This window comes from Pollachius pollachius (genome assembly GCF_949987615.1).
Source record: "Pollachius pollachius genome assembly, chromosome: 9".
NCBI classification, from domain to species: Eukaryota; Metazoa; Chordata; class Actinopteri; order Gadiformes; family Gadidae; genus Pollachius; species Pollachius pollachius.
The window spans coordinates 2,729,048-2,757,030 of NC_136942.1; the positions used below are offsets into that span (position 1 = coordinate 2,729,048).

At 44.5% G+C, this 27,983-nt stretch overlaps 1 protein-coding gene across 1 annotated transcript; it reads left to right on the forward strand.

The window, feature by feature from the left end:
* The first annotated feature begins 4,499 nt into the window (after positions 1-4,499).
* Positions 4,500-27,479, forward strand: fa2h (fatty acid 2-hydroxylase). The gene is made up of 8 exons (XM_079742765.1): positions 4,500-4,914; positions 20,724-20,792; positions 20,862-20,942; positions 22,120-22,262; positions 23,596-23,696; positions 24,063-24,235; positions 25,148-25,400; positions 25,730-27,479. The coding sequence occupies exons 1-8, from the start codon at positions 4,633-4,635 to the stop codon at positions 25,795-25,797; spliced, it is 1,170 nt and encodes a 389-aa protein (XP_079598891.1). The 5' UTR covers positions 4,500-4,632; the 3' UTR covers positions 25,798-27,479.
* Positions 27,480-27,983: the final 504 nt, after the last annotated feature.

The following is a 27,983-nucleotide window of genomic DNA, read 5'->3' on the forward strand; positions in this document are numbered from 1 at the left end:
AAAAAAATATCTCTTATTACTTGTGTCAATAAGTGGAAAACACTACAATCAAAACAAACCACAACTAAATCATAAGGGATCCTACTCTTCATTTAGATGAGTTAATTACAATGAAAAATTGTAATCTCAATGAAATAATGAATCCAATTAACCCCCGACTCCTCATCCACATTTATGAAACAATGACAACAAGTCAACATGCCAGCAGGCATCATGAGCTCAGACACGAGCGACAAATGACTGAACCATTTCCTCCAGAGACACCTGGTTAGCGCTCTTCCTGTGTGTGTGTGTGTGTGTGTGTGTGTGGGGGGGGGGGGGGGGGGGGGGGGTCCCTGGGTCAGCTAGCCCGTTTGATGGCGTTGTTCCGTCTGCGTCTCAGGAGGGGGGCAGGGGGGGCCTGCTTCCTGAGAGAGAGAGAGAGAGAGAGAGAGAGAGAGAGAGAGAGAGAGAGAGAGAGAGAATTGTTGTAATTTGTAATAGTCATTTTTTATAATATCGCACATTTTACTTTTTAAAGTACTTTTATAGTTGAACATTTGATGTATAGATATTTTGTATTTAAAGGTTCATACTTATTATTATTATTATAATATATGCCTTAACTTTTTACTTTTTATTTTAGAAGGCTGTTTATTTTATTGTTCACCTGCTTTGGCAATGAAAGTGTATATTTCTCATGCCAATAAAGTTTTTTTGAATTGAATTGAATTGAATTGAGATAGAGAGAGTGAGAGAGACAGAGAGAGAGACTAAACTTTAGAATGGGTCAACTTTACGTTGTGCGCGTATCATTTTTGATTTGTGTTAAATCTATATCTGTAGCAGAAAAGGCATTTCGTCTGACACGACTTCACAATGTGGTCTTCCCATCCAACCCCCACCAGAGGGAGCCACCGTGTGCTGCGTGTTTCTGTCAGGGATCGCTGCTCACCTGGCGGCGACCAAGGCCGCCTCCTTCTTCCTGAGCTGCTTCATGATCTTCAGGGTGCGACAGACCTGACGCAGGGTCATCCTGGGGCCTTTGTAGGCCAGGCTGGGCCGCGGGGCACTCCGAGGGCCCCGGTAGGTAAGCATGGACATGTAGTCCAACCCGCCCCCCCGGCCGAACAGCTGCAGGGGCTGCACGCTACAGCGGCCGTAGCAGGACGCACACTGGAACAGTAAACAGAGTGTTCTTGTGTTACTAGTAGGAGTGTGAAAAGTCTGGCTTTGTTTAATTGCTTCTTAATAAGTTTGACGCTGGGGAAAGGTATGGTTATTCTATTCCATTATATGTTCTAAAGGAATGAAAGAAATTCTGGAATTATGAATGAAAGTGTAATTTCCTAAATTCTCTGGAGGACCAGAATGGAATGCCGTTTATTTTGGCAATTTCGAATGAAAGCTGCGGATCATACGTTGATACAAGCAGATTGACAGCTGCAGTTAGGATGCGGGGTCTGTGTTTGGTTTCATCACAACATTCTCCTGAACATTGATAGATTAGATCAGACCAAAAAATGTGTCCTTCAAAATCAACCTTTCAAAAAGAAATCACTGATTTATAAAGCCAATTGATATTTGTGTTCGAATTACAAGCACAGCAGCATGGTTAATAATGAGGAGGAACTAATGACCACCGGAAATGAGATCAGAAAGGTCGCGCCATGCCTACAGTTTCAGCTGCTTGCCTCCGTCATTCACACTGGAAACGTCACACTCTGATAGACACACAGCTCACACCCTTTTTAATCAACACATGAGCTCTTGCCCTTCTTTCTCAGACTTAATCACCCGCTCAATCAGAAACCCAAGTCAAGGTTTGGGACATGCGCACACGCACACGCACTCGGTCGACTGCATGCACACCCAGATATACACGCATGCACGCATACACACAAACTAACTTACGCCCATGAAAAACACCTACTCAGGCACCCATACAAAAAATGTTTTACACCAGAAACACACGCATAAATAGCTCACACACACACACACACACATACTGATACTCCCATTGGGACAATTCTGAGATGATACACGTGAGGACTTTAATGCTATCTGCTATCTTACACATTCACGCACCATGAAGCACACAGACAAACACACCCATTACTACCAAATAGTTCCCTTGGGTCTTCCTTGTCACCCTCAAGTTCCCTGCAGCCATTACCTGAAGCAAAAATATCTAAATATTGATCAGACAAAAAGAGTGAGGAGATAGTACACTCTATCTCTTTTATCCGGACTGTCCTCCTCTCTTCACCAAGACACACAAACACACAGACTAACAAACTCACACATGCACACATGAACGCAAGATACTCACATGAACCACGGACGCCATGTAGAGTGTCGTCTGCGTGTATTCAAGCTGTGAGCGTGTAAGCTGTGGTGTAAGACTGGTAAGTGGCGCAGAGACACTCCCTTATAGGGCCCCCTGGCCAATGGTCAAAGCAGCGAGTGGCCTATCCCTGTCAAAACACAGGGACGCAAGCCCCGCCCACTGCTGGTCATCACACACGGACACACACCTTCGCTGCTTCAGGTTTCAGCGGTCTATTATTGAGGGCTGTTTTGTCCCGCGGGATATATTTACACTCCGATGACAATACTTATACCGGAATGAGACAATGAAATGAGGGGACAGACAGGACAACAGATGATAGACGATGTCAGAGGAAGAGAGACAAGAGATGATAAGGATGGAAGGAGAAAGGCTGGAAAGGTGATGAAAGATGAGGAAGGGCGATGGGGGGGGGGGGGGTGATTGACGTCTGTTGACACATGGACCCCCAGTAGTGTAACCCTATGTGCACAGGACTCTTTGTCCACCTCTCTGTGTTGGTGCATCAGTCCCAGAGAAACAGAGCTGTGCCTGAGAGAACATGTCCATCACTTGATTGGTCAATACTATCAGTGTCTCTCTACTGAGAGTACACTGGTGATAATGGTTACTCAAGTAAACAAATCTTGTTTTACCTTGGCCTGGTTTTGGCTTAGAAGGGCATTTTAGATTCTCAGGCGGTATGCCTCTCCTCTTTTTCTTATTCAGAAATACAAGTGTGTTATGTTTTATTATAATGCACAAATAAAAGTAAGAGATGCATTTGACAAAGTTTGATACCGTTGGAGCTAGGGTAGGCAATTTATTTGTTGAAATTCTCTTAACTTCCCGACAGCAATCAATCAATGAAATGCTCTTGCTATTTTGAGTGCAATATTTATTCATATAATACTTTGAATAAGAATAATAAGTCAAAGTTAGATCAAACTAATATAGCATATATTTCAGCTTTCTTTAGTCCGTTTCCGTTCAGGATTTTCTTAAAATTTTTCCGACTGGGGGGGGAGAGGTGGGGCCGTGGGCCCCCCTGGCCCGCATGTTGCTACGCCCCTGCGTATGTGTTAGATAGTTTGTATACCTCAGTAATATTCAGGACTCCTATCGGGTTGTTATCAGCCTGTGGCGTGGCGCCATGACGTGGCGATGGTAATGTTAGACACAGATAGTCTTTTCACAATGTATTAGGCCCGTTGTCTAGGGTCACACCAACTGTGTCAGTGCGACTAAAAATGTGTGTGGGATATCATCACACCAAGACAAAGGACAATTGAGAAATAAACAATCTCCCTCTTTCTCTTTCTCTCGGTGCCCCTCCTCTCCACCTATCTGTCCCAGAGGAGACTAGTTAAATCACCTACCTTTAAAAAACCTGAATTGAGATGAAAATAATTAAATCCGATCAAATGAATAAGATAATCAATAAGATAACCATTTAACTTGAACAGTAGAACAGTAGATATATGAAGTTCCATCAAACTGCATCAAAAAATAAAAAAGTTAATAGTTCAGTGTACTACCATAATTATAAATGAAATATAGATGATAGTCTATCAGGGAAATCCAACAGGTCCCACATTTCGGTATTCACGTTGGGCCACGCGACACTTCAGTGACTTGGGTTCCTAGCCGCGAGACGGCGCTGCTGGTCTGGTGGAAATGTCGTCTTTCTTTTCTGCCGCGATAACCTGCGGACAAGTGTTAATCAAACAGGTGCATATTGGTAGGGGAAGCAAGGAAGTCATGGCGAGTGGAGCATCGCGAAGTACGCGCCGCGCTCCGGGTCTAGTCATACAACTCCCTTTCAGTGTTAATCTTTACTCACATGCATGCCATTCATTCCATTTCCCCCATTCAGCAGTTAAGGCTACGTCAGATGACTTGGCGAGGGATTTTGAGGGGATGGGTTAACTGTCTATTACAATTTAACAACATCATCATATATTCAAGAATTCAGCTCCAGGCTTTTTACCTAAGCCTGGAGGTCGGTCGACTATAGAAAGGAGGGTCTGCCTATATAAGGGAGGCTGCCATGTTTGCTATCACCGTTGATTGCTGTTCCTGCAGGTGTGGGTGGCGACCTGCCGCTGGTAACCCCGCCCCCCCCTCTTGGCCTCATTAATAAGCTACTTCTTCAGGCCCCACAAATATCACTGTCAACAGAACAGATAAGTTAGTCCTTGGTAAGTTGACGAAGTGGTCGGGAGGTCTCTCTCCACACTCCTTCGATAAGCGTTCCTTTTTCTTTTATTTTTTCCCTTCTCTGTTTTACTTTCACGAGGACACTTTTCCGTTTGCGCGGTCCGATGTCTCCGCTGAGGACCTCGCGGCTCCTTTCGGAACAGGAGGTGGCCCGCCACTGCACCAGGGACTCCTGTTGGGTTCTGCGGGGTACCAGGGTGTACGATGTGACGGGGTTCCTCAGGTTGCACCCGGGTGGAGATGCGCTGATTCTACGCATGTCGGGGAGGGACATCGACCAGCAGATGGAAGGCCCCCCACACAGGCACTCTGATAACGCGCGGAGATGGATGGAGCAGTACTATATCGGCGAGCTCGACAGGAACAGCTGTACCCACAAAGCGCAGGTAGAAAACGATTTTATCTAAACAAAGCATCATTTGGCTGCACAGATCAAAGACAAAAAGCTGAGACGACACCTAAGATCACCGTAATGACTTACCGGCGCTGTCTTCCCCACCAAACATAAATAGGCTAATGAACTTTATTTATGAGAAAAACGAGTGTATGACTCAGTTGTACTCGACACATGTTCATGGAAGGCACCGTTTTAGATTTTATTATATTTGTATTTATCAGAAATAAAAGTAATTTAATGTTTATAAATGTACCCAGGGTTTCCAGTAATCAGGCAATCCCTTTGGAAGTGTATTCCTATTATACTTAAACCGTGACTGGACCACTTCAGTGAGTGAGAGATCCTCCAGGTTTATATGGCCGTTTCAACACCTCCCTTCTCCGTCCAATTTGTGGTAATCTAAAGGAAAAACCAGGAATCTGGACTTTGGGCTGGTTGTGGGCTGTGCGCTAAAGAGAAGGCTGTTTTGCCTTTTGATCGCACTGACTGCACCTGTAGCCTATGACATAAAGAAGATAGTGAGAGGGGTGGGTCCCGGTTTAGGGAGGTTCCCTCGGTGAAACTTGGCGCTTTTCCAACTATCCCGGCTGTTTCGGCACTCGGTTGGCAATTACGTGATTCATGTAGGACTCTATGTGTGTTTACTTATTCCACGGTCAATTTAGGCTCTAGTGACTTAAGTATCAGCACGTCCGACTCCTCACCGCTCCTCTGCTCCATTTTAAAGTCTTGTAATGATGCAAACACTCACTTATTATGAGGGTTATCAGGGTCAAAGGTGTGTAGTTTTGGTTTTGTTGAAGTAGCCTACAATTGACCTAAAGACACAAAGCATATTGTGAAACACTCTGATTTCTTCACCAACACCCAAGGGCAACGTAATAAAGGAACATTTGTATTGTTTTTACAATACTACCTCAGTGTAACTAGTTTCTTTAATTCTTTCTTTAATGATTGGCAAAGACCTGGGAAATGACTTAATGGTATGCAGCATTCCAGTGGTGGCGAAAGAACACACATTATTGATCCGGGTAGAAGGACTGATACTTGTTTAAAAGTATAAAGTGGGAACAAACAGGCTCTGAAATGTCCTCAAAGTATAATAGTACTTTTACTTTGACATTTAAAGTATTAAAGTATTTTTACTTTGTTACATCCCACCTCTGTGGCAGGCGTTCATTCAGTGGAACCCAAACACTGAGGCATGTTAGCATTGCAAAGCCCCCTGTCTACAGTCCAGTTTCATACGGGGGTGCGCTCGATTACTGTTTGAACACACCTCAAAACAAAAATTTGATGTTACAATAAAGGAATATGTTGGTTTGCATGCAGATGTTTCACATTCACATTTTGCATGAGAATACTCTTTGTCCCTATATTCCAGTCAGTCCTGCAGGCTATACACTAGAGTAGATTATCCATATAGACCCCTTTCAATGTATGAGAAACCTGTTTGTAAATTGTTTGTTCTGAGAGGTGAAACATGATATCACACAATTAGGCTGGAACACATGTATGGACAAGTACCCATATTGACAGACGCTATTGTGTTGGTTCTGTCGCGTGCTTGTCCTCAACATTCACTTGTTGGCATGGCCTCAGTGAAGGAGTTGGTGAAGATGACGTCGAGGATGATGATTCAACCGTAACAAACACACGTCCAATGTACTTCCTGTTATTTGGAGTGAAAAATGAATTCAAACTGCCATCGTATGGCAGCGGCAGTGTCCGAGAGAGCCCATTGTTAAATCATTGACCAGTCGTTATAGTCATAGATGTATGTGAAGGTCAGAATTCCACACCAAGTGGCCGTAGCACATGACTTATCTCTAGGGATGAATATCAGTGCAGAAAGAGTGCAGCACGAAAAGAACCAATAGAGGGAGAGTGAGTGTAGAACGTCTCAGTGTGTTTGAGAAAGGAGGGCTCGACTAACACAGGTGGAGCAGAGAGGGATGTCTGGGAGGAAGCACTATGGGTCAGGAAGCCAAGATGCTGGGTGGCGATAGCTCTTCGTTGGAATCCAGGCACAACATTTTCTGTTCCCATTGGACTCAATGACGCCATTGTTTTCCACTAGACAAGAGTGTGCGTGCGTGTGTGTGTGTGTGTGTGTGTGTGTGTGTGTGTGTGTGTGTTTGAGAGAGTGATGGTGACGAGGAGGATGAAGGAACAGAAAGAGCAGCCTGGTGAAATGAACAATGGTTGCACAAGCCTTCAGATTTGATTTTAAAATGTGATTGGAATGGATTTATGTAGATTACTTGTTTTTCCTTTCTAAAAATGTCCCTCCCCTTCTAATTGGGCCATGGGCTCTTTGGTCACAGGACTTTATGTTGCGTACGCTGAGATCAGGTTTGCGTGTGTATGTTGTGTCTGTGCTGAAGGGGGCCATTGGCAAAAAGAAGCCTGAAAAACATTGGCTTCACATAACGCAGGGTCAGTAAATGTTGTGCTGTCAGTTGACACTCCAGGCAAAACTGATGCTACTTTTTCTTATCCTAGCCCTATCCAAAACACACTCACACACACACACACACACACACACACACACACACACACACACACACACACACACACACACACACACACACACACACACACACACCGATATCAAAGGGGGAAGGCATTTAATTTGATAAGCAGATAATGGGTAAGAGGGTTATAAGAGGGTATTTGTGTATAAGAGGGTAGATTGTCGGACAAGGACAATCACCCCATCAATGGGGTGATTCAGGGCTATTAAGGTTAACTTTGTTAATAACCCTACAACCACATGGGGTCAAAGTGCATCCCCATGGTGATCAGAGCTACCTCTTTGCGCTGTTTACCCGTGCTGCCGTGGCGACCGCTCCGCCTCTCCAATTAGCCTACGCCATTGGGAGGGGTCCCTGGTCTCTACAGAAACACCCTACTCTCTCTGGAGGGGAGGGGGGGGGGTGATGGTCGGCGGGGATGTGTAGAGTACAGCCTTATGTTGGAAAAGGCCTGATTGATTTGGGGGCAGCAGGCCAGGCTGGCTCCAGAGGGGCGGTGGGGTCTGCTCTCTGCAGGATGGGGTCTGCGGAGCCCCAGGCAGAGCCCCTCAGTCCCCACGGGGCCCAGGACACGGTTCCTCTCTGGGGGGGGGGACTACAATAGGATACTCCCCCTGCAGTTACTTGACGGGAACCTCTCTAAATGAAGCTAACGTAGCACTTGCTCAGAACAAGAGGGCGACGGCGACGGGAGCTTCCTTTGCTTCTATACGGCCCACTTATTGCCAACAAGCTTTAGATGAACACAACACGCCTCTTACTGAACACTGAACCCGGAGAGCTGCACAGAGCCAGGCCCATGTTTCCATATCATGGCCCTGAGTGTGAGTGCATTGTGGCTGTGTGTGCCCTATGCTTTTAGAAGATGCAAGTCGAATGCTAAGTATCCCTATAAGTATAGCAATAGTTGTATTTTAATACTAAAAGCATTTATTTTGGCTGCAAATAACAAAATTAGTTTGAAGTGTGAATTGGTGAAAAGTTCCTTAAATCTTCCTTATTGCCCTCTTTCCCTTTTCTCTTCTCTCTATGTGCTTTTGTCCTTTCCATTGTTCCATGTCCTAATTTCTACTCTATCTTAGTATTAAAATGGTAACAATAGTGTATGTGTGACGATGTGTGTTCATCCCAAGGGGGGTATCCAGACACACACACACACACACACACACACACACACACACACACACACACACACACACACACACACACACACACACACACACACACCTTTAGGTCTGCAGTATGAGGTGGGGACAATATAAATTGTTAATATTGGGAATTTTCCAGTGGGGGAGGTCTTCCCACACCAGAACCTGAGCGTTGGGGATAAGTATCTCTCAAAGAAATCAATGTAAAGTAAATCTATGCCCTGTGGGAAACTCATCCATGATCCGTCTGTATACACTGCTCTCTGTCACGCTTGTGTTACAAGCAGGCTGCTGGTAATCTTATTTATCTTATTTAACCTGGGTACTGACAGGGGGGCTCTGTGCTAAGGAACACCTGTCATGTACTGGACAGATGCCGGTTCTAGACACATCTTACTAGGGGGGCCAGTGTTTAACCAGAGGGACACAAATGAAATGGCAAAAAATGATAGTTAAAGATTTTACTTTAAATGAACAAACATTTAATTTGTACAAGAGTTTATTACTTCACCAGTCTGTATTTTTCTGGCAAACTATCTTAAATTGATTGAGCTTATAACCTTAATCCTCAAAATCATATAAAAATGTATTATGTACAAACGTGCAAGAGAGGTAGGGCCATAAAAAATTAACAATAAATAGTACAGGGTACAAATACAGTGTTTCAATGTGAAAAAAACCTCCAGGGTACAACGAAGTGCAAAACAATGTGCCTTTTCCTGTTCTGCTGTTCTTTCCTCATTTCATGATAGCTGCTAGAAAAAGAAGGAAAAACGTGGGGGCATGCATTACATTTGGTTGCATAACCATCCCTCCCTGCTTCAGGCAGGTAGCCTACTACTCTTTACTACATAGAGAGGGATAGAGGGATGGAGAGAGAGAGGGATGGAGAGAGAGAGTTTGGTAGAGGGATTGAAGGATGGAGAGAGAGAGGGATGGAGAGAGAGAGTTTGGTAGAGGGATAGAGGGATGGAGAGAGAGAGGGATGGAGAGAGAGAGTTTGGTAGAGGGATTGAGGGATGGAGAGAGAGGGATGGAGAGAGAGAGTTTGGTAGAGGGATAGAGGGTTGGAGAGAGAGAGGGATGGAGAGAGAGTTTGGTAGAGGGACTGAGGGATGGAGAGAGAGGGATGGAAGGAGAGAGTTTGGTAGAGGGATTGAGGGATGAGAGAGAGAGGGATGGAGAGAGTGTGATAGAGAGGGATTGCGTGATAGAGAGAGAGAGAGAGAGAGATAGAGACACACTCTGTATGTGTGTGTGATAGAGAATGTGTGTGATAGAGAGTGTGTCTGATAGAGAAAGTGTTTGATAGAGAGAGAGAGCGATAGAGAGAGAGCGATAGAGAGAGTTTGTGTGTGTGATAGAGTCTGTGTGATAGAGAGAGTTTCAGTCAAACTATCTTAAATTGATGGAGCTCACGCCCTAAATCATCAATATCATATAAACCTTTGTTTTGTACAAGCGTGCAAGAGAGGTAGGGCTATAAAAAATGAAAAATAAAAAGTACAGGGTACAAATACAGTGTGTCAATGTGAAACAAAATTCCAGGGTACAACGAAGTGCAAAACAATGTGCCATGTTCTATTTATTTCATCAGTTTCAGTGTGGAGAAACTGTGTTCTTCCCTTTTAGAAAAATTCCCTGTTCTGCTGTTCTTTCCTCATTTCATGATAGCTGCTAGAAAAAGAAAGAAAAAAAGGAAAAAGAATTAGGGCATGCATTACATTTCGTTGCTTAATCATCCCTCCCAACTTAACAAGGACAGATAGCCTACTGCTCTTTCCTCAAATGTATTTTTTATCACCATGTAACAGCCAAAACGGATGAAAACACGTGGTTATCATCACAGCATTGTGTAGCCTAGACCTAGCAAGGATACTGACATTTGGATGCTCGCTTCTGCTTCGATGAGTTTGCTTAGATATGATTAAGTTTCTAAATATATCGAGACCAGAAATTTACAAACTTCATTTCATTCTCAGTGTGAGGAACTTCTGTAACGCGGTTATGTGCAAGAACAACAATTCACTTACGAAAATAAATCGTTTTGCTTGCCTTCGACTCTTGCAACAGGAGAAATCGTGGCTCCTTTCTCCAAGAGTGCCTCCACCACGGTGTTTGGGTGCGCCGCTCAAATTTACCCGTGTAGAACGTTGCGTCGCATTAGTTCCGTAAATTCAGTAAAATCATAATTGTTTTATTTGGTCAGCACGGGGGGGCCACAGGGGGGGCCAGGGACATGTCTACAGGGGCACGGGCCCCCGAGGGCCCCCGTGAAGAACCGCCATTGATACAAAGGATGTTTTTTTGTCGGAAAAATATCAGGAAAGGGACAATGAAGTCGTGTCAAATACTTCTGACATTTGCCTCCTCAGGCAAATGGTCTCGCTACATCCTATTCTCAACTTACAACACACACATCTCCATCTTAACGAGAGAAACTGCAGGGTGGAATTCTGACTCCTGGTAATTCAGGTTTTACTGGTTCTGAATGCCCATTAGCTACAATAGGACACCCACACACACACACACACACACACACACACACACACACACACACACACACACACACACACACACACATATTCTCTCTGTCTCTTTCTCTCTCCTCATCTATCCTCTCTCTCTCTCGTTCTCTGAAACTCTGTGTCACGGTTAGCGGGTGGCAGGCAGGCAGGTAGGACCCAATAGCAGACAGTTCAGGTAAAGGATAATTTATTTGCGCAAAAGGCAAGGAACACCGAGAACACAGGTGACGCAGGTAACACGGGTAACACAGGGAACACCGGGAACACCGGGAACACACAGGACACAACTCACCACAAACTACAATGATCCAACAAGGAACAAAGGAAAGACAAGGGCTTAAACACTAAACACAGGGCACGCAACGAGGGACAGCTGAAACACATTAGGGGAGGTAGCAGTAATCACACAGGAGGGAAACTTGACCGGACATGGGGAGAAACAAGACAGAGGTACCAAAGTAAAACAGGAAACACACCAAAACAAGACAAGGAAACAGACAGACCATGACACACTGAGGTACTTCTTGAGCTTTGAGGCACACAGATTCTGTAGTGTGTGGGTGCAGTTCAACCTCATAGACTTGTTGAGCTCTGATATTAACAGATCGGTAAATACAGGAAGGTACGTATGTATATTGTTGCATGGGATCAACACGGCTTGATACAACTGCTTGTACTGATGTCTGTCTTATTTAACCAATTGTAGCAATGGAGGTCTGTGAAGAGGACGGGTGAGTGGCTGATCTCAGCTCCTTCTGTCCTTCTCCGTGGTATTCCTGAGCATCTGTCTGAGTCTTTTGCTGAACCTCTTGACGAGCCGTCCTTTGAAGGGGTGGTATACCGCGGTTCTCAGCTGCCTCCACCTGAAGAAGATTGAGAAGCTCTTTCAGCACACGTGACATAATGATATTTTCTACAAGCGGTCATTGGTTTAACATTCAGTGAGTGATTTGGTGCCTTCCCCTCTTAGCCCTGTGTTGTTTGTGTGTGTGTGTGTGTGTGTGTGTGTGTGTGTGTGTGTGTGTGTGTGTGTGTGTGTGTGTGTGTGTGTGTGTGTGTGTGTGTGTGTGTGTGTGTGTGCGTGTGTGTGTATTAGTCCATAAAGATATCCAAGTGGAGAAGACCTAGCCCCATTCTGAAATATATCATAGCCTTTGTCCTGCAGGACTCAAGGTCAAATGGTCCATTATGAAAGAAAAAAAGTGCACACCTGTTGGTTAGTACAAGGGCATTTTGGTTGCTCTTATGTAATCCTGTTATTGACGTCAAAGAGACTCCCAGGGTCAATGACTGCTCTTGGGTCGTGTGGGGCGGTTATGAAGCTCTTTCTCAAGCTCTCCCCCAGCACCTCCTCGCCTCAGGACGAGAACCTCCTCCTTTGAATCAGAAGCTACAGGGGCTCGCCATGTCGTACGGTTGCTGCGTCAGTTGAAACATTTGTTCTTGTTCCTGGTCAAGGAGAGTATCACTTGATTTGTTGACAGTAATCATGGTTGTTTTGATTGCGTTCGTTCGCCGTTGGGCTAGGTGGAACCGTTAGCATGGGGGTAGCCCAGATGGTAGTTTTGATTGAAAAAGAAAAACAATAAGACGCTTGCAAAAACGCATGCCTGTTATTATATTTGTTCATATTTAGGGTGATCAATCATTAAATATTGATATAAGATTATCTTAAACTAATTCCATCTATATATTCTTTTTTTTGCAATTAAGCTCGATATCATTAACTTAATTGGACCAGGTGGTTGCCAGGCAACATGGTTAGACTTGGCAAACATATGGTTGCCCCAGACAACGGGTACTAGGGATCGGTGACTTCAAGGTGCTTGTTCGAGTTATCAACCAAGAGAAAAAAATAAATGGATGAATAAAGGGCTGATCTGATATAATCCAAGTATATACTCTCTTCCATTCAGTTAGTACCAGTGTGGATTAGCTACGATGTCAGAAAACAAAAGCTTTGGCTCCGCCCACCAAGAAAACTCCAATAACGTTTGCGTAACACCGGACTGATGAAAAGGTCATCAGACTAAAGTCACTCAGTGTCGAAGCATCACTCCCCCCAAAAAGTGAAAGAGGAAGTCAGTCCAAAGACCCATTGCATTCACTCGTGAGTCTCTTGGCAATGATGGTGTTTTTTGATGAGTGACTGTTTGATCAGACAGGCTTGACCAGGCCTAGGCAATCCTTACATCACACCTTTAAATTCAAAGGGACAGATCAAAGCATTAGAAAAATATCCTGGCGGCAAACGTGATAACATTTGCATGACATAGTATGTTTACATATAGAAATGAACCTTACCATACACTACTTCTACCTGTTGGCCGAATGGCACCACACTTAAACAATAAAGATAATGCTTCAAAGTACAGTAATTGAAGTTGGTGAGGTGGTTATATTGCAATTTAGTTTAAGTGTCCTCACCATTAAACGATAAAGATAAGATAAAGCTCTACTCACACCCTAGGATGCATAGAAGCATAACTGATGTTCTGCAGGTTTCTGTTGACGACCTGCTTCTCTCTTTCTTACTAATAAGCCACCTTCTGTCCATCACTGATGGACAGAAGAAGAAGTTATTATTGTTGATTAGCTGAAACAGTCCCATCTCGCTGTGCATTATATTCAATAGCAGGAACAGTCCCCTCTCGCTGTGCATGATTATCAGTAGCAGGAAGAGTCCCCTCTCGATGTGCATGATTATCAGAAGCAGGAACAGTCCCCTCTCGCTGTGCATGATTAACAGAAGCAGGAACAGTCCCATCTCCCTACCTCCCGCCGTGCTCCAGCCTGCATGCCACAGATGTTCATGCGTTATGGTGATCTCAGACAGGACAACAGGGGACAGTCCCTCTAGTGGGTCTCAGGTGACCACCCGGCGTAGTCCGCACGGTCCAATGAACACCCCCCGTCTCGGCGATGTTCCTGCCTGAACCACAGCGCCTTCAATGCTACTGCTGGGGTTCGATGGAGGAACAAACAGTCTGCATCGTTCGAAGGGCTTATTGTGCTCCACAACAAGCCAAAACCAAGCAAATGAATACCCCCCGGATATTTAACTCATGGGTAAAAATTCCATGGATGAATGATTAGCCAATGAGTCTGTTTGTCGGTGAGGGAAGGTTCCATCTGAGGGGATGGCCGGGACGCACATTAGGTCATACATATATGTTCCCTGCCCGAGTGCAATCTTCATGCCCACCTCTTGCAGACACCTGCCCCCCCCCACCCCACAGCCTAGGGCAAGAACAACATAGCTACTGCCCCACCCCCCTTTCTGAGGCATCCTGTGTTCTGACTGTACCATGCAGTCAGCCTTATGTCCGCCTGCTCCACCTTCCTCCATTGCGCTCTCTCTCTCTCTCTCTCTCTCTCTCTCTCTCTCTCTCTCTCTCTCTCTCTCTCTCTCTCTCTCTCTCTCTCTCTCTCTTTACTTTCAAGAGTCTGTCTCTCCAGAACAGGTTGACGAGTATGGGATGGGTTATTAGTATTGGCCTGAAGCATCCAGGTTCGATCCCCAATGTACACACACTCTGCCGCCAGGCATTGTAGAACAAGCTGCCAAACATTGACCTACTCATCAATGAATTACAATTACGTACTGTAAGCGTTATAACTCATGTCATGATGTGAGTGTGTGTGTGTGTGTGTGTGTGTGTGTGTGTGTGTGTGTGTGTGTGTGTGTGTGTGTGTGTGTGTGTGTGTGTGTGGGGGGGGGGGGGGGGGGGGGGGGGGGGGGGGTATTGGCTGGGTGGCTGTGTGTGAGGTCAATAGACCCAGAATCCTCACTGTTGTTGATGGTCAAACAACAGAACATCCACCCACCCGACCGGTTTACTTCTGAAATATTAAGCGATGTTGAGTAAGAGGAAACATGAGTCCAGTGCCAGACCATCTGCGACCATCGGCCATAATGTTACAGGGTCAGAGGTGAACTATTGAAACATGGTGGAAAGGGGACTGAGGTCAACATCGGACTCCTTGTCTCGGCTGGGGAGAGACCAATGTGCACACACACTCCCTGAGTTCAAACATTCAGTGCAAGAGGAATGTATTCCCCGCCCGGCCTCCCTTTGTCTCTGAAGGTTAGCCGTTCTTGTGTAATGTCACAGTTACCTATTCATATATATTAGTTGAACCTTTTTTGTACAACATGTGAGGAATGTGTGAATAGGTCAATGGATGTCGATGAAGCTTTGGATGGGAATAATATTGACAAGGGAGGGACCCACTGGTGAAGGAAAATGCGGCTCAATGACATTTTGTAGCAATGTGTGTGTGTGTGTGTGCGTGTATTGTGTGTGTGTGCGTAAACAGGTTAATCCCATGCTGAATCCAACCCCCTATAGGTTTACAAGTTCATTAGTATGCCAACCAATGGAACCCTGTCTCTTTTTGGTTGGTAGATGCTTATATCTCTATAGGATATTAAGTCTATCCCACTGCATTGGGATTCCTCTTTGGTGTCTGATGTTTTCAGTTGAGCGAAACTAGATCTGCTCATTTTCACTTTACCCAGTGGCGGGTACGGCTACTTTGATCTGAAACTCAGTGTTTTTTATCGAGTTTCATGACAACAAATGGGGGGAGAGACTGAAAGGAGCGGTTGTTGAATGAATGTTTGGCTGCTGGACGAGTATCATTGGCCACAACATGCATGTATAACGACATGAACATATCAAGGTGTAATCAGAATAATTATATGTATATAATTCAAAACCATCGTGGTAGATGGTTACAAATCGGCCTCATTCTTTTTTCTAATGACAAACTGTTTCTGTTCTAGAAGTGACACCGAACCCTTACCCACATGCAGATTGATGTAACAGTCTGATGTGGTCCGAAGAGTTCCCACTGGGACCATAAAGCACATCCCAGTGTATTAGTGATGCACTCGGTCCTCGCTGTGGAGCATGACCATTGTTTGTTTCACACCCTCTACAATGCCTCTCTTATAATGCATGTATCCAATAATTGACAATACATTATATCCCTTAATTGAATTTTAATCGTTCGATAAAAAAAAAAGCCCAGATAATTCCCTAAAGATGAGAGTGCCTACGTCAGGGAGCCAGTTCTCCTAGGTAAGGTGGATTCAATCTGTTTACATCTCTCAGCCATTCCACACAGCGACCGTCTCCATAGCAGCTGGTATAACATTTTCTTCGTATGGCTTTCATGGAACTATTGTGTCGTAGAGTGTCACCTGTCCTAGACCCTGATGAATAGATTGACCAGCTTGATTCCTACTTCATGTTTGTTAAGTAGCGCTCAAGCCACTTACCCCCAAACAAACAAGAAGACTTGAAAGGGGACACTTTTGTCTCCTTTAAACAACACTTACAACTAATCAACTAATCTTAAATATGACCTGACCAAATACAACATCCCCCAGAAAGGTTTCTCACCCCTCTTCGGCCCGGCCTACTCCTTGGTAAACCAAATTGCCCAAGAAGTTTGACGCACTCATTATACATCTTTTTGGGGTTTTTTCAAAATGGTCAGACGTCGTGGACAAAGCCACCTTATCCGGTTTAATGATTTACTTTAATATGGCGCCCTGGGTGCTGTTGGTACTCAATCAGTTGAGATGCTCCTTCAATGTGGAACCGGACACGTTTGTGCACACACACGCTAAAATAATGAGGCCAATCCAGACCAGCACATTTGTGGATCGTGGATCTCACACAGCATTTCCGTACAGTAATGACGTATGATGTCATTACTGTATCAATCATTGTACAGGGTCCTCATATAGAATATATGATGAGTGATGTTCACCTATCAATCAACGGTGAATTCACTTCATGCATGAAGTGCATGTGTGTGCGTGTGCACCTCACCCGCGTCAAATATAAAAAAATATTTGATGACAACTCATATGCCACCACGTTATGTTCCAATATATACTAACTATTAAATGTATACTTAGGATGTTGAGTTGGTGTCCCAGCATGGGTTGCCTGGGTAGTCCGTAGCTTGATAGAAGTTACCCTGAATTTATGAATAAATAATAAATATGTTCATTGGCCTCTCGACATTGAATGTATTAAAAAAATATCTACATTGATGTTTTACTAGGTATTACAACGTTGTGATGTCTGCTAGCCAAGTAGTAATAACAGTAGTAGTAGTAGTAGTGATAGCAGTAGTAGTAGTAGTAGTAGTGATAGCAGTAGTAGTAGTAGTAGTAGTAATAACAGTAGTAGTAGTAGTAGTAGTAGTAGTAGTAGTAGTAGTAGTAGTAGTAGTAGTAGTAGTAGTAGTAGTAATAACAGTATTAGTAGTAGTAGTAATAACAGTAGTAGTAGTAATAACAGTAGTAGTAGTAGCAGTAGTAGTAGTGATAGCAGTAGTAGTAGTAGTAGTAGTAGTAATAACAGTAGTAGTAGTAGCAGTAGTAGTAGTAGTAGTAGTAGTAGTAGTAGTAGTAGTAGTAGTAGTAGTAGTATTAGTAATAACAGTGATAGCAGCAGTAGTAGTGATAGCAGTAATAGTAGTGATAGCAGTAGTAGTAGTAGTAGTAGTAATAACAGTAGTAGTAATAGTAGTAGTAGTAATAACAGTAGTAGTAGTAGTAGTGATAGCAGTAGTATTAGTGATAGCAGTAGTAGTAGTGATAGCAGTAGTAGTAGCAGTAGTAGTAGCAGTGATAGCAGTAGTAGTAGTAGTAGCAGTAGTAGTAGCAGTAGTAGTAGTAGTAGTAGTAGTAGTAATAACAGTGATAGCAGCAGTAGTAGTGATAGCAGTAATAGTAGTGATAGCAGTAGTAGTAGTAGTAGTAGTAATAACAGTAATAGTAATAGTAGTAGTAGTAATAACAGTAGTAGTAGTAGTAGTGATAGCAGTAGTAGTAGTGATAGCAGTAGTAGACTACTACTGCTATCACTACTACTACTGATATCACTACTACTACTACTGCTACTACTACTACTGCTATCATTGCTACTACTACTGCTACTACTACTGCTATCACTACTACTACTAGTAGTAGTGATAGCAGTAGTAGTAGCAGTAGTAGTAATAACAGTAGTAGTAATAGTAGAAGTAGTAATAACAGTAGTAGTAGTAGTAGTGATAGCAGTAGTAGTAGTGATAGCAGTAGTAGTAGTGATAGCAGTAGTAGTAGCAGTAGTAGTAGCAGTGATAGCAGTAGTAGTAGTAGTAGCAGTAGTAGTAGCAGTAGTAGTAGTAGTAGTAGTAGTAGTAGTAGTAGTAATAACAGTGATAGCAGCAGTAGTAGTGATAGCAGTAATAGTAGTGATAGCAGTAGTAGTAGTAGTAGTAGTAATAACAGTAATAGTAATAGTAGTAGTAGTAATAACAGTAGTAGTAGTAGTAGTGATAGCAGTAGTAGTAGTGATAGCAGTAGTAGACTACTACTGCTATCACTACTACTACTGCTATCACTACTACTACTACTGCTACTACTACTACTGCTATCATTGCTACTACTACTGCTACTACTACTGCTATCACTACTACTAGTAGTAGTAGTAGTGATAGCAGTAGTAGTAGCAGTAGTAGTAGTAGTAGTAGTAGTAGTAGTAATAACAGTGATAGCAGCAGTAGTAGTGATAGCAGTAATAGTAGTGATAGCAGTAGTAGTAGTAGTAGCAGTAGTAGTAGCAGTGATAGCAGTAGTAGTAGCAGTAGTAGTAGCAGTGATAGCAGTAGTAGTAGTAGTAGCAGTAGTAGTAGCAGTGATAGCAGTAGTAGTAGCAGTAGTAGTAGCAGTGATAGCAGTAGTAGTAGTAGTAGCAGTAGTAGTAGCAGTGATAGCAGTAGTAGTAGTAGTAGCAGTAGTAGTAGCAGTGATAGTAGTAGTAGTAGCAGTAGTAGTAGCAGTGATAGCAGTAGTAGTAGTAGTAGCAGTAGTAGTAGCAGTGATAGCAGTAGTAGTAGTAGTAGCAGTAGTAGTAGCAGTGATAGCAGTAGTAGTAGTAGCAGTAGTAGTAGCAGTGTTCGTAGTGTGAAGATATCCCACTCATATCTTCAGCTGCCCTGACCCGGTTGGTGTGACCCGGGACCACGGGCCGAATAGATTGGGAAACTATACGTATCTGTGTCTCTGACGCCCAGCCACACACAGTACCATCGCCATGCCAGGGCCACAGGCTGATAATAAACAATCCCCCCCCTTGTAGTGATAGTAGTCCTGAATATTACTGAAACAAAAAGGGTTCAGACGTAGACACATTTGCATAACCTGGTCATAAAACAGTAAACTCAACTGAAGCCTCATCCCTGAACTGAATACGGTAGCAGTAGTAATACAAGTAGTAGTAGTAGTAGTAATAGTTTTAGTGTTAGTAGCTATTAACCGTGGACTGAATTCTGTTCACTCGTGTCCATTTGTAATTTATTCAGAATACATAATTCATTTATTTCCCCAAAGTCCTTAATATTTCTATCAACCTATTTGATCTGAATACTAGCCCCAGAGAGAGGGATCAGAGAGAGAGAGAGACTCCTTTTGTGGTTTAACCCGCGTGTGTTAGTGGAGACGTAGGCGAGTGTCGGGTTGCCACCGTGACATGTGTGTGTGTGTGTACCTGTGTGTTAATTATGTTCAGCTGAAACCAATGGGCTGATAATCATTTTGCCTAATTGACACAAGCCCAGACGCATCCAGCGACACCAGCCCTCTAGACGGCCCTTAAACCAGATCTCGACAAGATCTCCTGATCGGTGGGCAACACATATTCACATGCAGATACGTTTGAGTATCACTAGATGGGTTGACGTTGTTCGCCCATATTTTGGATTGATCCTATGTAGAGTCGCAAAATATAAATAAAGATTGATTATTGACTAGTGTAATTATTGTTAGCACTTCTGCTATTGTTGTGTATTAAAAATATATGCATAATCATGATTTATAGAAACAAGAAACACAAGAAACTGAATTTGGGCTGAATAGGTAAACATGATGTTGAAATGATCAACATCATATTTAGAATTAGGTAGCCGTGTATGGTGAACCAACCGACAAAGGGGCTTTGATATGTCCTGACACTTGTCGAATAGCCCCGTCATGATTGCATATTAGAAAGTGTACATTTACTTCCTTAATGTGTAGGCTGTGCATTGTGACATGCCGTAAGTAACGCATGGAGGGAACGCACCCAGGCACAATGTGTGTGTTCAGTGCGCACACCATCCGTGACACTGCCATGCATGTCAGGGGAATGCATCGGATGCTTCAATTGTAGATGTGTTTGATGGGTGCTTCAACTGTGAGTGTGTTTTTGTGTGTGTGTGTGTGTGTGTGTGTGTGTGTGTGTGTGTGTGTGTGCCTATGTGTGCGTGTGCGTGTGTGTGTATAAGCCAGTCCTACAATATAACACATTAATGTGCCGATTTTTTTATTATAATCTCGACCATCAAACCAAGCGGTCCAAACCTCCCTCTCCTTCCAACCTTAAAAAAACTAGAGGCTCAACCTTTAATCGTTCTCATTTTGAAGTCGCTATTTCACCATCATGCTTAATCAGTACCAGATTGACCAGGTTGGTTTAGGTCAAACACTTGTACCGCTTCCTCTTTCGACTAACGCCCCTTTCTCTGCGTCTTCCTCAGACACTGAGAGAGAGAAGAACAACGCAGGGGACAACAGACGGCCACACACAGAAGGAGGAGAGAGGGGAGGAGAGAGGGGAGGAGAGGGAGGAGGAGAGGGAGGAGGAGAGAGAGGAGGAGGACAGTGAGGAGGAGAGGGAGGAGGACAGTGAGGAGGAGAGAGAGGAGGAGGAGGAGGAATCTCCATTCAGCCGCTGCAGCACAGTGGACCTTGACAAGGTATGTGTGTGTGTGTGTGTGTTTGTGTTTGTGTTTGTGTGTGTGTGTGTGTGTGTGAAAGGGTGTGTGCCTGTTTGCTCAAAACAGGAATGACCACAGAGAGAGAGAGAGAGAGAGATAAGGTAGTGTAAAAGTCATTGGCTGATCGGCCCTTCACCCTGGTCTTTCACTGAAAAAGCACTTTGTTTACATCCCCTCTGAACAGACCATTACTCTAACAGAGAAGGTTTTTACCTACCTGATCACATGAACATCACACATACAGCTCCCCCCCCACACACACACACATACACACACTCAGACACACACATATGCACATTGTATAATGTATTTTATTGAATTAAAATGTTGCTAACAATAAGCAACATGATAGACAATCCTGATGAAAATAGTTGCTTAGAAACTGAGCGAGCATAGAGGATCAGGTGTAACCATGATAAACATATAGATCCACGCCGTCTTTGTCCTTCTGTCTTAGTCAGACCACACTGTTACCCAGTGACGGACACAACCAGTCCGTCTCGTTCACGTCGGTGTTGCCAGGAACCGACGTTGGAATCTCTTCAAATGTACACAAACCCCCCCCCCCCCCCCCCCCCCCGAGTTAGAAATCCCCCCCTCAAACCATATATTTCTTCTTCTTCCACATCAGACCATGCATCGTGTTGATGCAGTTTGATATTGTGTGTGTGTGTGCTTAAAAAAAAATCTTATTTATTCAATGACATCATATCTTCAGTCTTGACCTGGATGTTAGCTACTGTGACACATGCACGCACACACGTACACTCACAGCACACAAACACTCCCCATGTTCAATTACTTTTATTGCTACTACTGCTCGTAATACAAATGTAATCCAAAATAGGCTGAAGTACTAATCAGACAAGACAAACATCTTATACATTTGAACTGTAAGCTCCTCTCGCTTTGTATCTCAACTGCATGTTAAACCACAAAACGCCTGAAACTGGACCTCCGCCCCCTAATCCTATAGGGAGTTTACACTGAGCGCCCCCCCCCTCCTCTCAAATCACTACAATGACTTCCTGTTTGTGTTATTGTTGTACTCTGGCGCCATCTGCTGGTGGCCACTGTCACAAAACAACAGTGCTGATTTACCATTTAGCGTGTCGAATTTAGGCAATACTTAACTGAAGGTTCTGCTGTGCGTCAGGACCTGGTGGACTGGGCCCAGCCACTGGCCTTCCAGGTGGGCCACCTGGGGGAGCATTACGACGCCTGGGTCCACCAGCCAGTCGACCGGCCCATCAGGCTGTTCGGGAACGCCTTCTTAGAGGCCAACACTAAGACCTCCTGGTGGGTCTGCTGTCTCTCTCTCCTGGGGCCTCTCTCCATGCTGTCTGCTGTCTCTCTCTCCTGGGGCCTCTGTCCATGTAGTCTGCTGTCTCTCTCTCCTGGGGCCTCTCTCCATGTTGTCTGCTGTCTCTCTCTCCTGGGGCCTCTCTTCATGTTGTCTGCTGTCTCTCTCTCCTGGGGCCTCTGTCCATGTAGTCTGCTGTCTCTCCTGGTGTCTCTCTCCATGTTGTCTGCTGTCTCTCCTGGTGTCTCTCCATGTTGTCTGCTGTCTCTCTCCTGGTGTCTCTCTCCATGTTGTCTGCTGTCTCTCTCCTGGTGTCTCTCTTCATGTTGTCTGCTGTCTCTCTCCTGGTGTCTCTCTTCATGCTGTCTGCTGTCTCTCTCCTGGTGTCTCTCTCCATGTTGTCTGCTGTCTCTCTCCTGGTGTCTCTCTTCATGCTATCTGCTGTCTCTCTCCTGGTGTCTCTCTCCATGTGGTCTGCTGTCTCTCTCCTGGTGTCTCTCTTCATGTTGTCTGCTGTCTCTCTCCTGGTGTCTCTCCTCATGTGGTCTGCTGTCTCTCTCCTGGTGTCTCTCTCCATGTTGTCTGCTGTTTCTCTCCTGGTGTCTCTCTTCATGTTGTCTGCTGTCTTTCTCCTGGTGTCTCTCTTCATGTTGTCTGCTGTCTCTCTCCTAGGGCCTCTCTCCATGTTGTCTGCTGTCTCTCTCCCCTCAATAGACACCCACGGGTCGGATACACCTAAAACCGGACCAGTCAGAAAATGGTTGTTCGGTCAGAATCTTTTCAAATAAAAAATAGTATAGTGGAAACCCCCTACCTGATACTGTCGGATACCAACCCACGGTTCAGCTCAGCCATAGTTTGAGCTGCTAGAGCAAACAGTGACTTGCTCCCACGGGAATCCATTTAAAAATAAAAATTCTAAAGCATAATACTTTAAGACAGTAGACTGATGACTATCTAACTCTGTTACGGAATACATTTTAGGCCATGTTAACGTTAATTTGCAACATCATGGCTTATCATTAGTCGACTCTGACTTCCACAAAAACCCTTTTGACCCTACTTTAGTTAACTACTAACTTGATATCATGGCCAATCTATCAAATGCAACTGATATATTTATGCATATAAGTAGACCACCAGGTGATGTGTGACACTCTCACTCTGTCTCTGTCTCTTTGTCTCTCTCTCTCTCTCTCTCGCTCTCTCTCTCTCTCTCTCTCTCTCTCTCTCTCTCTCTCTGTCTCCTCTCTCTCTCTCTCTCTCTCTCTCTCTCTCTCTCTCTCTCTCTCTCTCTCTCTCTCTCTCTCTCTCTCTCTCTCTCTGTAGGTACTGGGTCCCAGTGTTCTGGCTTCCCATTATATTTTATTTCAGCTGGCACTGCTTCGTCACCCTGGCCCAGGACAGCCCCCAGGTGTCCCTCACCTCAGGTAACGCATTAGTCAGGGAATGTGAAGAATAAATGAGTACCAGCAAGATGACCTATCATTGAGCACATAAGAGAGAATATCTTACTATGTCTAAATACAAACCATCGTCATCATCATCGGCATAAATCAATGCATAAACGCCCCCGTCTCACATGTACTGTAGAGAGGCATTACAAACACGCACGGAACACACGTGCACAGTATGCGGCCAAATCGCACGGATACACTATACACCTGGTCACTATGGTGACGAGGTGGCCGCTGCCCTGATCTCACCTGCACTTCCACCACACCTGGACCATACACGCGCTTCCCTTTCTTGTTCTGAATGTATGTTATGTTTGTGCCACGGTCATATCCTTCCAGATTTCTCGATTCCCGTCCACAAGTACATGTTCCCCCTGCTGTTCGCCCTGGGCTGGTTCCTCTGGTCCTTCCTGGAGTACAGCATCCACCGCTTCATCTTCCACATGAGGCCGCCAGGTCACAACTACTACCTCATCACCATCCACTTCCTGCTGCACGGACAGCACCACAAGGTACACCCTGGCACAGGCACGCACGCACGCATGCACGCACGCACGCACGCACGCACGCACGCACGCACGCACGCACACACACAGGTAGGCATGCATACACACACACACACACACACACACAAACACAAACACACACACAGGTAGGCATGCATACACACACACACACAAACACACACACAGGTAGGCATGCATACACACACACACACACACACACACACACAAACACACAAACACACACACACACACGCATGTGCACGTAACACTGTATTCTAACCTTTGTCCGTTGTGCGTTACGCTGTATTCTATCCTTTGTCCGTTGTGCGTAACGCTGTATTCTATCCTTTGTCCGTTGTGCGTTACGCTGTATTCTATCCTTTGTCCGTTGTGCGTAACACTGTATTCTATCCTTTGTCCGGTGTGCGTAACACTGTATTCTATCCTTTGTCCGTTGTGCGTAACGCTGTATTCTATCCTTTGTCCGTTGTGCGTAACACTATTTTCTGTCCTTTGTCTGTTGTGCGTAACGCTGTATTCTATCCTTTGTCCGGTGTGTGTAACGCTGTATTCTATCCTTTGTCCTTTGTGCGTAACACTGTATTCTATCCTTTGTCCGGTGTGCGTAACGCTGTATTCTATTCTTTGTCCGTTGTGGGTAACGCTGTATTCTATCCTTTGTCCGTTGTGCGTAACACTATTTTCTATCCTTTGTCTGTTGTGCGTAACACTATTTTCTATCCTTTGTCTGTTGTGCGTAACACTATTTTCTATCCTTTGTCCGTTGTGCGTAACACTATTTTCTATCCTTTGTCTGTTGTGCGTAACGCTGTATTCTATCCTTTGTCCGTTGTGCGTAACGCTGTATTCTATCCTTTGTCCGTTGTGCGTTACGCTGTATTCCCTTCCCTCCACCAGTCTCCGTACGACGGCTCCAGGCTGGTCTTCCCCCCCGGCCTGGCCGCCGTGGTAACGGGGGTTCTGTACCTGGCCCTGCACCGTGTGCTCCCTGGCGTGCTGGGGGACTGCGTGTTCGTGGGGGGCCTCTGCGGCTACGTAGTGTACGACATGATCCACTACTACCTGCACTACGGCTCGCCCCAAAGGGGCTCGTACCTGTACAGCATGAAGGCCTGGCACGTCAAGCACCACTTTGAGCACCAGAGGGCAGGTGGGGAAACCGCACACAGTATACAAATATAAGATATATATGTATTCCCTACTCCTGAAATAAGTAATAGCGTATTTTTCCACTGTTGAGGAAGTTGCTCGTTAAAGGCCATTCAGGCCGCGGCCATGGAATGAATGACAGAATGAACCCTGGCAAAAAAAACAAAGACGAGCAATCCCCCCAACTACCATCACAAAGTAGAAAAACATGCAGGTCGTTGAATGATCCACTCGTGCTGGTTGAGGATTGTGCACGTCTGTCTATCTGTCTGTCTCCGTGTTTGTCTGTTTGACTTTTCTCTTTCCCTCTTTTTTCTAAAACTCTGGCAGGTTTCGGGATTTCAACAACCTTCTGGGACCACCCCTTCAACACGGTCATCCCCAAGGAGAGATTTTAGAGCGACAGCAGCGGAATCCCGGTCCGGACTCATCCCGACCGGGTGAATCCTGTTAGGGATCAACCCATCCCTGACCAGCGCTCCGGACGCAGCCGGACCGGGTGAAACCTGCTCTTGCCCTAGGTTCAACAGTGAGAAGGAGGATCCCCTCTTTCTGATCCTTTCTTAGTTATAAGCAACCAAAGCCGGCTGCCGCCAAAAGTGTGACTTTTCCCTCCTATTATCATCCCCCCCGCCCCTCTAGAGAGCCCTCTCCTCCGGCGGCTGCCATGCCCATGCTCAAACATACCCGTGTGTCTCATTGGCCCATGAATATCAATCTCCTTTGGTAAACCATGACATAACACAATAATATCAAGTCTTCTTGCTTTACACAAAGGGACACATAAAGAGGCTACTGTTTCAAGTAGAGGTGGGAACATAGCTAGCTCTAAGCATTCTGGTTTTCTAGGGTGCATGATTGTGTTGAATGCAGAATAATGTGGAGAAAAGATGGCGGGCGACGGGGGAAGGTCGTGAATAAAAATGACCTTTAAGGGAACTCAAATGGTAGAAAAAACAAGAAGCTAAACTATGAGAGTGTGAGAGATGGGAACAGATGGGAACAGAACCCATTATTTGGTAGTCTATACTATTCAGCCAGGGTTCTGTATTTATCAATTTAAAAAGCGGTGCCTTTACCTGTGCTGAAATGTACACTGCGCACCAAGAAAAAAGGATCTGAACTGCTTTGCACAATTTTGCACGGAATTACCGTCCTACACGCTCCTCAACTCACGTTAGTTTGACAAATGTTTTTTCATTTCAATGACCGTGAAATGAAGAAAAATATAACATTCGGTTTAATTGTGATTTTATACAATTTCCTAATCTTTAAAGAAATCACGTTAGGAGGGTCTGATGTCTGGAACAGTATATATGGGTCACCTAATGTGGCACTCACAACAATGTCAGTTTGTAAGATGTGATGTTCAGAAGACGAGATGCAATTCCTTTTAAATACAATTTTTACATTCAATGTCTTTACAGTGTTGTGTGTCTGACATGTAGGTGGGGGACATAATCCCCAATATGAGGGATGGATGGAGGGAAAGTCAAATTCGAAGACGCTGAAGAAAGAATAGATGGGTGAGGACACAGTGGATGAAGAGAATGAAAGAGTGTGTGGATGCATGGATGGATGGATGCATTCATGGTTTAAAGGGGGGGGGGGATGACGAGGGCTTGAAGCCATCTTGGAACTCCTGCTGTGGGAATCTAAGGTCTATATCTCATGGTTCAGGAAAGTAATTCCCGAAATCCTATTGGCTACTTTTGGGCTGCAAACTCTTCCCTGTAATAGGGTTTTAAGGTTGTCCTGCAGGTTCACACAGGCTGTCGATTGGCTAAGGCATCTGACAGGACAGCAGGAGGTTCCTGAAAATGATTGGCTGATCCTCAGACACTCCCACAATTTTGGTTGATGGTTAGACAACACTAAGATAAACACACCTTTCAGGCCTTCTCGTTCTAGAAACCTGGGTCTGCACTGTTCCTTTGCTACGGCTGTAGGGTTTTTTATGTATTTATGAATGTATGAAATTAATATGAACTATAAGAATACCATGTATAAACTTCTAGAAGGATTCTAGAACGTAAACTATTTGGTATGCTTAACTATGCAGGATAAATTATGTTTTCTAAAATTGTTTACCAAAATACATATGAACTCAATGTATATATGCTATTGATGATTTATTTCAATAAATGTATATTTCTCACCTGTATTTCGATGTGTTCGCTTTTTCTCCCATGACCTCTATATTATTATGATTATCAAATAAAATAAATCATACAACGGAAAAATAAATACAATATTCAGACATATTTTTCTTTACTAGGATACTTAACAAAGCTGAACATAAAATTAATGATTGACTCATTAATGAATGAATGAAATCGAAAATCGACCAAATTGTTCACAATTTGCACAAAGTTGTGTTCTTAACACACAGACAGGGCTGGCTGGCCAGCAGGACCTACGGGTGCTGCCTTGAGGCTCAGGATACGTTCCCGTTGATGGGGTGCAGGCTGTAGAGTAGTGCATGTTGTGCTTGTTGTTCCTTCAGCTGTGCACCTGGCCGGATGCAGAATTTTAAGAACAGGAAGTGTCTTTCTTTCTTTCTTTCTTTCTTTCTTTAAGGGCG